This window comes from Mustela putorius, unplaced genomic scaffold (genome assembly GCF_011764305.1).
Source record: "Mustela putorius furo isolate JIRA1106 unplaced genomic scaffold, ASM1176430v1.1 tig00003903_pilon_pilon_pilon, whole genome shotgun sequence".
NCBI classification, from domain to species: Eukaryota; Metazoa; Chordata; class Mammalia; order Carnivora; family Mustelidae; genus Mustela; species Mustela putorius.
The window spans coordinates 1,047,578-1,060,507 of record NW_025422051.1 but is presented as its reverse complement, the minus strand read 5'-3'; the positions used below and the strand labels follow the sequence as shown (position 1 = coordinate 1,060,507).

Genomic DNA, 12,930 nt, shown 5'->3' with positions numbered 1-12,930 from the left:
GTGTCAAATGCCACAAAGAGATAAAGAATGAAAGCCTTTGGAATTGACTCTGTGTGTGTGTGTGTACATGCATATGCATGGGTACATGCATACGTTTGCTTATGTTTGGGAAGATGTACCATGTTATTGAGTACTTATTCTGTGTCAGGAACTGTGCCAATTCTCCACTGTGCCAATATGCTCTACCACTATTATTTCATTTCATGGGTTTACTGATGAAAGTAGAGGAGTATAGAAGAGTGGTGGAGATAGAAGTCAGAATGCTGGAGGTTAAGAGAAGGGCAAGTAGATGGATATAGACAGTCGTTGCAGAGAAGATAGGTGATACAAAGAAGAAAATAGAATGTTGGGTAGAAATGTAGGGAGAAGGTAGTTCTAGGGAGCTCACTTAGTGTGACTTTGATTTCAGTAAGGTGGGAGGTAAGACTGAGTAGAGGGAGCTTGTATGACAAGAGAATCTATGTGACAGATACTTTGGGAAATGAGATGGGAAGCTGAAAGCTATACCTAAAATGACTTCCGCATCATTTCATGACCTCCTTTATCAAGGTTCAGAAGAACAAAAATCACAAATGCAGAAGGCAAGGATTACTTGTGCATTGGCAGAAGGTTAAGGTAATTGAAAAATTAGTGTTACCAAACCCCCCAACCACTTTCTTAACCTTGAATTTACGAAAGCTTTTTTTTTTTTTTTTTCAGGATCCTATTTCAAATAGAAAATTGTCATAGCTGGAAATCCCTCCTCTAGACTGGATGTCATTGATGCATTGGTAGAAAAAGCTTTGGAGGCTTCCAGCTTCCCCCATCCTCAAGTAAATCTGAAAAGAAAACAAACTCATGTAACTTAGGTCCATGGAGACTTTGTCTCTGCCACTCTGTAGGTGGCTTTAACACAGAAAGGATGTATGGGAGCCTGTCTGACCTGCAAAGAGACAGAAGATTGGGCAAGGCTCAATATGGGGTGAAAGTATCACATAGTGTAGCCTAGGGCTAAGGACAATTGAGGAGATTATACTGGGGAATGGAAGACCAAGCCTGGCTGATTAATAGCAATACAAAGATGACAGCCACTGAGCTCAGGGATCATAAAATTCCCAATAGTGTTTGCAGTGTGACTTTCAAATAATTTCTATGCAGAACCTGTCTAGCTAGTAAGTATTGGAAATTTCAGACCTTCACAGGTTCTTATCTCCATCTAACTCCTTGAATAGTTTGAAATCCACCATGCTTTCTGTTTCCCTCTCCCTGTTTTTTTTTTCTTTATCCTTCTCTTTGTGTCCTTTCTTTTATAGCTTTTGTTGTATACATTTACGTTTATAAGGCACACAGAGAGAGCAGTTCTGGACAACGTTGTGAGTAAAGGCAATTAATTGACTCTTTCAAGATTGGACTGGGGAGTCAGTTCTGTTACTAACAGGTTGTGTAACCTTGGATGAGTGGCTTTCCTCCCTGGATATCAGGTTCTACATCTTTAAAATGATGAGTTTGAATGAGATCAACTAGGTATATGTACTGGAAGCAGTAAGAGTTATGTTTTTCTGAAATTCTGGATGCCTGGGTTCCCCTTGAATTGAGACCCAGCCTCAGTATATCTGGAATAGGACCCAGGTATATATAATTTCAAAAGGTGACTTAATTCAACATCACTTGGCATCAAGGAAATACAAATCAAAACCACAATGAGATACCATCTCACACTGGTCAGAAAGGCTAAAATTAACAACTAAAGAAACAACAGATATTGGCCAGGATGTGGAGAAAGGGTAACCCTCTTACACTGTTGGTGGGAATGTAAACTGATGCAGCCACTCTGGAAAACAATACGGACATTCCTCAAAAAGTTAAAAAGAGAACTACCCTATGACACAGCAATTGCTGTACTAGGTATTTACCCAAAGGACAGAAAAGCAGTGATTCAAAGGGGCACCTGTGCCCCAATGTTTATAGCAGTAATGTCCACAAGAGCCAACATATGGAAAGAGCCCAGATGTCCATTGGCAGGTGAATGGATAAAGAAGATGTGTATTTATATATATATAGGAATACTACTCAACCAGCAGAAAGAATGAAATCGGCCGCCTCCCTGGGCCTGCCGGGGCGGCCGCCTCCGCGATGCCGCTGCTCGTCGAAGGGCCCCGAGTGCGGCTGCCGCAGTCCGCCGGGGACCTCGTGCGAGCTCACCCGCCTCTGGAGGAAAGAGCCAGACTTCTTAGAGGTCAGTCTGTTCAACAAGTGGGACCCCAGGGCCTTCTGTATGTTCAGCAAAGAGAGCTGGCAGTGACCTCCCCAAAGGATGGCTCCATCTCCATTCTGGGTTCTGATGATGCCACCACTTGTCACATCATGGTCCTGAGGCACACAGGTAACGGGGCCACCTGCTTGACCCACTGCGATGGAACGGACACCAGAGCAGAGGTGCCCTTGATCATGAGCTCCATAAAGTCCTTCTCTGATCACGCCCAGTGTGGAAGACTGGAGGTGCACCTCGTGGGAGGCTTCAGTGACGACAGGCAGTTGTCACAAAAACTTACTCATCAGCTTCTTAGTGAATTTGACAGACAGGAGGAGGACGTTCACTTAGTGACGTTATGTATGACAGAATTAAATGACCGGGAAGAAAATGAAAACCACTTTCCAATCATTTACGGCATCGCTGTGAACATCAAGACCGCGGAGATTTACCGAGCATCCTTCCTAGACCCGGGCCCGGAGGAGGCGCTGCGGGCTGCCCGGGCTTTAACAGGAGGACCAATGATTAGTATCTATGATGCAGAGACCGAACAGCTGTGTCTGGGGCCGTACTCCTGGGTGCCCTTCCCGCACGTCGACTTCTGGCTACAGCAAGACGACAAGCAGATGCTAGAGAACCTTTCCACTTCGCCTCTGGCTGAGCCGCCCCACTTTGTGGCACATATTAGGTCTACCTTGATGTTTTTTAAAAAAACACCCATCTCCCACCAGCGCACTGTTTCCTGGAAATAAGGCTCTGCTCTACAAAAAGAATGCAGGTGGCTTGTGGGAAAAGATCTCTTCTCCCGGAAGCTGAACACGGGATCACCAAAGAAAGCAACTTGCCGGCCTGACGGACCACTGCGGGGCCTGCAAAGAACACGCATCCGAGTCTCCATCTGCCGCGTCTCCCTCCTTACTGTCCCTTGAAATGACTTTCAAAATAAAATCTTATTTTGGCAAAAAAAAAAAGAAGAAGAAAGAAAGAAAGAATGAAATCTTGTTATTTACAACAACATAGATGGAAGTAGAGGGTATTGTGCTAAGCCAAATAAGTCAATCAGAGAAAGAAAAATACCATATGATTTCACTCCTGTGTGGAATTTAAGAAACAAAACAGATGAACATAGGAGAAAGGAAGGAAAAATAAAATAAGATGAAAACAGAGAGGGAGGCAAACTATAAGAGACTCTGAACTCTTGGAAACAAACTGAGGGATGCTAGAGGGGAGGTAGGTGGGGTCACAGGGTAACTGGGTGATGGATATTAAGGAGGGCACTTGATGTAATGAACACTGAGTATTATATGTAACTGATGAATCACTAATGTCTACCCTTGAAACTAATAATATAGTATGTGTTAGCTAAATTGAATTTAAATAAAAAAAATAAAAATAAAAATAAAAAGGGACCTAGCATATTCCAATACATACCTCCAATAGAGAAATGTTGGCAACAGGTATTTGTTAAGGGCTTCCCAGTTGTAACATTAGATGAGGAGATGAGAGAGAGAGAAAGAGAAAGAGAATATCTTTCACTCTCCTCAAAAGAAGCTATCTATTGTTTACAAAATTCAAAATTGGGGGCCTGGGACAGTAATCTAAAATTTCTACATTTTCAGTGTATAGGTGTGTTTTGAAAGACTTAGCAGATAATGCACATAGACACTCAACTGCCTTTCCCAAATAAATAGAAGCAGGGTCTTCTTGGGGACTGAATATACACATGTGTCAGTCATATACCTAGCTCTGAAGGAGCTTGAGGTTTATGCCCCATGTTTTCCTAAATTGCTGGGAAAGGACTCCCAGAATCACTGACACTTGAGTATTAAGACTTACTGTGCTTTAAAGTGTTACTCTGCCAAGGATATTTGCATTTTGAGGAGCCTATACCAAAGAACTGTATTTCAAACCAATGTTTATGGGAAAATTTAGGGAAAGCTTGTCTAGCCAGAGACTGAAATCTAGTTTTGGGATGCCTGTGATGGTGTGTGTGGGGGACTAAATAATTGAGAGTACGTCATGGAAATAGATCAATGGGTATTAAGCATAGAGCAGAGGGCCTTAAGAAACTGTGGGGAGAGGAGCTTAGCATAAGCCCTGTGTTGTACATTGTTACCTTGGATAGTAGCTACTAGAGATGGGAGTTTAGGAATGTCAATATGGATGTTTCAGGATACAGAATTCTAAGCATGGACTTTACTTAGTGGGAGAACTGAGAAGCCCATGTATTCAAGTTCCATCCTCTTTTGGAATGAATTATTGGTGAGGAAGTATTTTGTAGTCATTCCAATGGAAGGAAAAGTCCATCCTAGCCACATGGACTCACTGTTAAAACAGATTTACAGGCTCTGTGTCTCTCATTAGCTCCCAAATACCCAAGATGTGAGCTTAGGCCTGAACTAGAGCCAACAGTGTGGCTTGGACATGGTTAAAAAAAAAAAAAAAACCCAAACACCCCCCCAGGGTTGGCTGTTTGCCACTGTGGCTCTGGTGAGCAGTGAAGAGGAGATTCTCCCCTAGGGCCTTCTCATGCTGCTCACAGTAGCTGTATAGTCTCTGAATGAAGAACTGGCTTACAGCTTTTTGTGATTGGAAGGGCAAGTTCCTTGCTCTAAGAAGGCAACCCTACTTTGTGCTTTTCTATAGACAGAACTGCAGTCTCTCAGCTTCCATAATCCTCTATTTAGAATGCAGTTGCTCTGGAATTGTTCCTACCTGATTATCTTCTAAAATCTCTTGAGCTGCTTTTAGATGTTCTTTGAAAGTGAAGCCCTAGTTTAGGACTTCTGTGCAGTGATCCGTAGCGTGATCTCCAGACCAGCAACATCAGCATCACCTGGGAACTTGTTAGAAACATAAATTCTCAGGTTCCGCTCAGACCTAAAACTCTAGGGGTAAAACCTAATAACCTGCTTTAGCAAGTGTTCAGGTCATTCTGAAGCATGCTATGGTCTGAAAACTCCTGCTATAATGAAGGGAGTTAGGGCCTTGAGACCTGAGAGACCTGGGTTTGAATCTGATCTCTATACTACTTCAGTAATCTTGGATAATGACAACAGCTAATGTTTATGGAGCAATGATGTGCTATTTACCAGATAATGTGCTAAGCACTTTCAAGGGTTGTGTGTGTGTGTGTGTGTGTGTGTGTGTGTGTGTATAAATCCCTATGGAGTTATATATTATTTTTACCCTCACTTTAGAAAAGCTGAGGCTCTGAAAGATTGAGCTGTCCAAGATCTCATAGTGTTGGAGTTCAGCTCCAGAGTCTGAGATTTTAAACTTCTACTTAACTTGAGTCTCAGTATTCTCATTTGCAAAATGGGGGTAGTATTATTATCTTATTTTGGAGAGTTTGGAGAGATAGAGGTAATATAGCTTGAGCTAATTTTTAATATATAGCCCAACTCAGTCCTCCTGAACTAATGCTTTTAGAAAGAACTTTCTGTAGAATCTACAGTATAGATGGTGCTTTTCCATGAAGATGTCATTGATAGTGTAACTAGGGCAGCAGGAGAGCGCTACAGCTATAGGAAGAGGCCCAGAGGTGGCACAGAGCCTATCTCGTGCTTCACAAATTACAGCTTTAATCCAGGCTAGTCCCCTTCCCCCGTGCCATCTCTACCTTTCACCTAGGCCTAATGGAGCTAAAGGAAGCAGCCCTCTCCATGGAAACTCCTCCCCTGCAGTGATTCAGGTAGGCCCCAAGGGATCACCTTACTGGGAAACTGGCACTGTGCTGCACTCCTCCCATCAGTGAGCTCCAGTGGGAACAAGACTGATGGAGGAGCCTCTCCCCCAAACATACCCTGCAAGCAGTTTGGAGATCCATACCCTGATAGTGGAAAAGAGAGGTGATGTGGGCCTTAGAAAAAACACCTCTCCTCTTTTTTCATTTTCCTTCTAGCTTCTGTTTAGACTGGTGGAAAAGTGTAAGATGGATTCCTTCCTATGCTTTCTATTGAAAGGTTGCCATGGAGACCAGGCCCAGGCTCTGCCTTTGGTCTGTTGGCAGTCAACAAATGGCTCTGGGCTGCTTTCCTCATTATTGTGCCCCTCTTTTCCAGTGGCTTTCTCCATCTTCATGTTGCACACAGTAGGTACACAGCCCATTCCTTCATTTAACCATTCTTAGTTGAGCATCTACAATGTGCCAAGCACCTCCTAGGTTCTGGAGAATCAGAGGTGAATAAAACAAATAAATGCTTGTTGAACTAAATGAAATTGAATCAGATTGAATTGCTCAGCCCTGGGCAAGACGCAGAACTAACTCAATACTGAAAAGGATCCCAACTGATTTTCACCACAATTTATTTCATGAATATTTATTAAACCAACTTCCTCTGTATGAGGCACTATTCTAGCTGCTGAGGACACAGCAGTGTATAAGGCCTTTGCTTTAATATAGCTTATTTTCTTAAAGAGGAAGACACACAATAAACAAATATATAAATAAGATAATGATATTAGATGGTGATAAGTGCTATGAAGGTAACGATTTAGGAAGTGACCAATGGTGGGAGGGATGGTTACTTTAAACAGAATGGTCAGGGAATGATTTTTGACTTGAGACAAGAGAGATGAGAAGGCACTGATCCTGAAAAGATCTATGGGAAAAACATTCCAGGCAAGGGGAACAGTATTTGCAGTCTCTAAGCTGGGAATAGTTTGGCTTGTTCAAGAAACTGGAAGAAAATCAGAGCAGGGTAGAAAGGTAGGTAGGGACTGAGCCATTTAGGGTCTGCTAGGTAGGAAGTATGGATTTTTGTTCTCATGTGGTGTGAAGTCAATGGTGAGCTATAAGCAGTGTACATACATGATATAATTTATGTTTTCATGAGAACACTCTGGAAAGCTGTGTGCAAAATGGACCATGCAAGGGAGAGAGTAGAATCTGGGAGACCAGTGGAATAGAGATGACAATGTTCAATTTAATTTTTTTAAGTTGTGACCAGACAAGTATGTGGTATAAGCAACAAATTAAAATGACTTAATATGCATGCCTTAAGTTTAAATTAGTGCCTTGCAAAAGTGTCAGGCTATGTTCATTATGCTGCATCTTATCTCAGTTAACTGGGACCATCTCAGGTTAGAGCTGAGACCAAAAAGATCACTCTAATTTATAACTCTTTTTTCTTGTGTGAATGTGTGTGTGTGTGCATGAGAGAGAGAAAGAGAGAGATATATCTCAGTGTCTTCTTATGTAGTTCCCTAAAATTAATTCTGGTCCTACCTAATTTATAAATATATATTCCAAGGAGGAAAAACAGTAAAATTGCAAAATTTAAAGTAATCACAGGAGCATGTTTATGTTTGTAGGGAACCCCCCCAAAAAACCCTGTTTATGAAATCTTGGATTTGCTAACCAGGTAATTAGGAGATAATTATTCACATTACACATTTTTTCCCCTAAACATTCACTAACTTGTTCTTTTAAATAGCAATTTCTCTAGTGCAGTTAAGTTTTTGTTTACAGATCATGAACCAATCCTTACTGATCATTAATTGTGTGACAGTGGGGCTAGAGGGCAGAGAAATTCAATTCAACAAACATTTTTTGAGGTCTATGTTGTACAAATAAGGAAGAAGGTCGGTCCCAAGGAAAATACAAAGATAAATAAGGTTAATTCCCTGCCCCTTGGAAGCATGAAACATTGTGAAGGAAGATGTCCAGTATACAGCTAGTTATAACATAAGACAGCCTAAAATAGAGATCTGTAAAAAGTGCCATGACACATGGAAAGAGCAATTTGTTTTGACTGGAAGAGGTGGGGAATTCTTCACGTAAATGAATTTCAATTATTCATTCAACAGCCTTCATTGAGCATCCACTTTGTGCCAGAAACTGTGATAGATGCTTGGGACTACCATGATTAACAAGCCCATAAACAAGCCATTAGGATCAAGTGGAATCAGGGCTATGAGAGGAGGAGTACAGAGGAATGGCACTGAGTCTAGCCTTGGGTACCCAAGAAGATGGACTTCTTGGAGTTTCCATCTAAGCTAAGAGAAAAGAGTACAGCTTAACTGAGTTGAGCTGGGGTGGAAATGGGAGACTGTGTTCTAGGCAGAAGAAGCAGCATGTGATAAGGCTTGGAAGTATGCACAAGGAGAGAAAGAGTGAGACAGAGAGAATAGCCTGGATGAAAATAATAATTTCCTGATATTTTATTGGATAAGCCAACATTCGAATCTGCACCAGGAGATTTTGTATTCTTAGCAATCAGGTTCTTTTCCACTTTAGTCCCTCTTAGTGAATCATTTTTGGTGAAGACAAAGAAATATCCAATAACAAATAATGCAGTAACTCTACCACCATTCCTGTATTTCCAACTAGTCCAGCATAGGTTGGGAAAGAAGGGTGAGGTGACCATTCTTCGGTGCTTGTTTTTTCCACAGCAGCATTATATCTAGTCATTTAGCTTCCAATAATGTCAACAGGACTCTAGAAGACGACAACACACAAAATTTTTTTTTCAAAGATTTGAACCCCAAAGTAATCCTTATAGATCTACTAGAGGTGATTACTTTCATTTGATAGGGACAAAGTAAGCCCTTTAATGGGGATTTCAGAGTTAATGGAGGTCTTATCACTTATGACATGTTTCAGAAAAAAAAGACAACCATTACTTTTACATATTTCAAAAGTACTGTCTTATAGTCATTTATTACATTTTAATACATAAAACAATTTACACAAGTATGTATTTCACTTTCTCAGTTGGAAACAACAGAACATTTTAAATATAACACACACACACAGAAAAATGCATGAAACATAAATGTGCAGCTTAACAAATTATTTTAAAATAAACAACTGGTGGAGTGCCTCGGTGGCTCAGTTGGTTAAACGTCTGACTCTTGATTTCAGTTCAGGTCATGATTTCAGGGTGGTGAGATCAAGCTCCATGCTCAGTGGGGGAGTCTGCTTGAGATTCTCTCTTCCTCTACCTCTGCCCCGCCAACCGTGCTCTCTCTCCCTCTCTCTCAAATAAATAAATAAGTGCTCTCTCTCTCTCTCTTTCTCTGAAATAAATAAATAAATCTTAAAAATAAACCACCTGGCTAACTCCCATCCAGTAAACCTTTGGAAATACGGATTTGAAATGACCCTTTTTATTATGTTCAAGATGAGATTCAGTACTGCAAAATGCATATAAACTCTTTAATGTAATACGCAGATATTTATTTTTTTGAAAAAATAATAAAAATAAGAATGTTTTAAAATTAACCTTGTCCTAAAATGTGAGGTCACACTTTGAATGCAGCAGAACTGTCTTCATGAAGTAGGAGTATATTAAGGGGTTTTTCCATCAAGGTAGATTGGTTACAGAATAGAGTATTCTGATTCACAGTATTACCTTTGGGTTCAGGATGCTTTCTGGAAGGAAAAGGTTGGGGGAGTAAAAAAGGAGACCCATCTGCCATCTTCTCCCAGCCACCATTTCTGGGAAGTTGCCGCTTCTCCTTTCTACCTGAAGACAGTTCCTTGGAGGATAAGAACAATTTGTTATCTGAAGAATACTGGAATTTTCCACTTACTTAATTCACTCACTCTGGGTTTGTTTGTTTGTTTATTTTGGTTTTTTTGAGTACTTACTATATGTCTAGCTCTATTTGAGGCAGTGCTGTGGACAACTGCCCTCTACCCTCAATGCGTGCACAGAAAAGGCCACAGTCTATATAATCATACACCCAGAGCAAGATAGATGCCATAAACAGAGTAGTTGGGGTCCTGAGAAGCAGAGCATTATTAGGGCTTGATGTCATCTGGAGGACCAAGCATTAGTGGAGATAAAGGTAAAAATAAATTCTGCTAGTCTTATCATATCTCTGAAGAGAAATTTTGTGTTTTAGTCCACCCTCAACTTTCTGTAGGAATATTCGTGTGTATTCATGTGCACATGTGCACATATACATATCTTGAATCATATAAAACACTTGCAAACACTCAAAATGTGCCAGGCACTTAAGAGCATAAGATGACTAAGGCTGTGTCTCATTTGGTTCACATCAGGTACCTTTAAAAATTTTTTTTAATTAAAAATTTATTTTTATTTTTTATTAACATATAATGTATTATTAGCCCCAGGGGTACAAGTCTATGAATCGACATCAGGCGCCTTTTAAAATAGCTGGACCTCAAGTACTTTTTAGTTTGTATCTTTACCACATGCTTCTCTTTTTCCTGGTCCCAGCCTCTTCAGGCTCCTTTTCCTAGTTTTTCTTTTCCCCATCACTTCTTTTTACCATTTTCCTCCACCTCTTACTTGTGCTTTTTACTTTGAGCCTGTTGAAAAATGAATGCAAATATCTATAGCTCATCCCTATAGCTGTTTCTGAGCTCCCCCTTGCCTTCTACAGTCACCCCAGACTGTGTTCTGCTCTGGAGTTCCTTTCATGGTTCTAGTCCTGCAGCAGGCAGAAAGTCAGTACAGCTGATTTTCTTCTCCATTTCATCATTGTTACCATCAAATATCCCCAAAGTATCTACAAATCCCTCTCCAATCCCTTTTTCTTCTTTCCCCTCTCCCCTCTCCCCTGTTTGTTAGTTCCTCATCTCTCCACACTCCCATCTCTTTAGCATCTATAAATCTTTTATTTTTTCAGTGGCAATGAGCTTAGCTTCCAGGCCATTCTATTCTTTTTCTCTGCGGTTTTATCTAATTCTTTGATTTCTAGTCTATTCTCAGCCAGATATCAAACGTGATCTACCCCTGGACAGCTAAAATATATATGTGTCTATTTTCACTGCATGGATTTCATCAGATTACAGGTTTGTATGTACCTCAGAGTGCCTTCAGAGAATCAAGCCTGCTCTTAATTATATGCACTACTTGAGGTTATCATTGCTACTGATAAGCTCTGAATTCTCTCCTTTTGTCTTAGAGATGTATTTAAGAATTTGTTTTTATCGTTACCTCTGTTCCTAATTCGGTTTTTCTTGGGCTGATATTAGAATGAGTTTGCATTTCCAGAGCACACGTGAAGGGTTGGCAAAGGGAGGGGGGAGCCTGGTGGTTGGGAGTGGAAGTGCCTGGATTCAGTCTCTGCAATTGGGAGGAGGGGCAAACTCGGGCTCTAAATGACCACAGATAATTCACAAAATAAATGATCCACAGGCTGATAATAAAGCGGCGAATGTGCTTTAAACACTGCAGCAGGCTTCAAGCCATGATGAAGTGTTTTTTGGAGCGGCTCTTGTCGCAGCTGTGAGGCTGCTTTTCATAACAGAGCAGAGCAGTACTGCGGACACTAACTGGGCTGCACAGGCCAGACTTTGATGAGCCCCCAGTGGGTCTAATGTATGGTATCTAAAGGGTGGGGCAAGCCCCAGGCCATGAGAAAAAGTGGATTGAGAGTCAGAAGCCAAATGGGTAAAGGGGTCCTCAAAGCCAGGGCTTCTGGACAATTAACTTATTAACTGTAGATTTAATTTGGGGACTGGAAGGTTCAGAGATCTGGGTTAGGTTCATCCACATGGACTAGGATCTGGAGTAGCACCTTAGGACCAAGCTGTAGAATAGAATTTAAGAAGGAAATGGAGACAGACAGACAGATACCCTGTGTACTGCTTGCACTAACACAGAAAATTAAGAGGAGACAGGAAAGGAGGAATACACTTTAAGGAAGTGCTGTAGCTCAGAGGTTATACAAAAGCTTTGTGTTTAGCCCTAGCATTGCCAATGGGCAGCTAGTGAGGTTAATTTAGGTCCCACCAAGTGGTGAGCTGAAACTGAAGATACTCATGTTTAATCAACTTTAAGATGCATGCTATTTTTTTCTTTGAACACAGGATGGGGCTTACAGTCAATGGCATCTTACAATGGCTCTCAGCGATTTTTCATTTTGATGTTTTTGAAATTTAGATGTTACTTCCACTTGATGCCATTTTAGACTTGAATTGCACTACGTGTGTTGCCTAAGTCACGATGGCTCATGATGAGGACAGGGCTGAGTTGCAGTGACTCTATCTGTGAGGGCTTGAGGTAACTAGGATTTCTATCCCTTTGTATTTTTGGCAGTCACATCTCATTGTTGGACAGAATAGGGGTTATTGTCAAACCACTCATCTATATGGTTCTTACGCAGCCTGGCGTGAAGACAAAGATGCCTGTACTGCATTGTACAGCTGGTTCTTGGAACTCAAAGGTAGTCCTTACATTCATTCCTGGTAAATTTCATTTTGGCTCATTCAACTCATCATTCTGTTCATTCACCCGGAAAACATTTAGTGGTACAGGTCTTGCGCTGGATGCTGTGAAACAGACAGTGCCTGACTTCCATATATTATGAAAGGAATAGAGAATAAAATCACTGATAGATAAATGCCAAGTTAAAAGTGTTTAGGGTTATGTAGAAACACATAAAAGGGGTACCCAGTCTAAGCTTGGGTTTGGGAAAAATAACCCTAGAGTGATAGATTTACTTAGTCTCTTATTAGTTGTTTGATTTCTTTGTGCCTCATTATCTTCATCAATGAAAAGAAAATAATAATATTATTCACCAATGGAATTGTAGGGGAAGAAAGGGTTAATGCATATGGAACTTACAGAATACTTCCTTGGGTGTGATGACGATTATGTTAGTGTTAAAGAAATCAAGGAAGGGTCTTCATCTACTTAAGCTTGAACATTTGAGCAGCTTCTTAAAAGATGAGAAAATGTTTTTAAGGAAGAACAAAATCTTTCAGACAGTATGAA

The 12,930-nt window shown here is 40.8% G+C and overlaps 1 protein-coding gene across 1 annotated transcript; it reads left to right on the top strand.

Annotated features, from left to right (window-relative positions):
• The first annotated feature begins 2,080 nt into the window (after positions 1–2,080).
• LOC101672615 (protein N-terminal asparagine amidohydrolase-like) lies at positions 2,081–3,132 on the top strand. The gene has a single exon (XM_045068371.1). The coding sequence runs from the start codon at positions 2,113–2,115 to the stop codon at positions 2,980–2,982; it is 870 nt and encodes a 289-aa protein (XP_044924306.1). The 5' UTR covers positions 2,081–2,112; the 3' UTR covers positions 2,983–3,132.
• Positions 3,133–12,930: the final 9,798 nt, after the last annotated feature.

Coding starts and splice junctions, on each gene's coding strand:
- LOC101672615 (XM_045068371.1), top strand. CDS start 2,113: ATGCCGCTGCTCGTCGAAGGGCCCCGAGTGCGGCTGCCGCAGTCCGCC.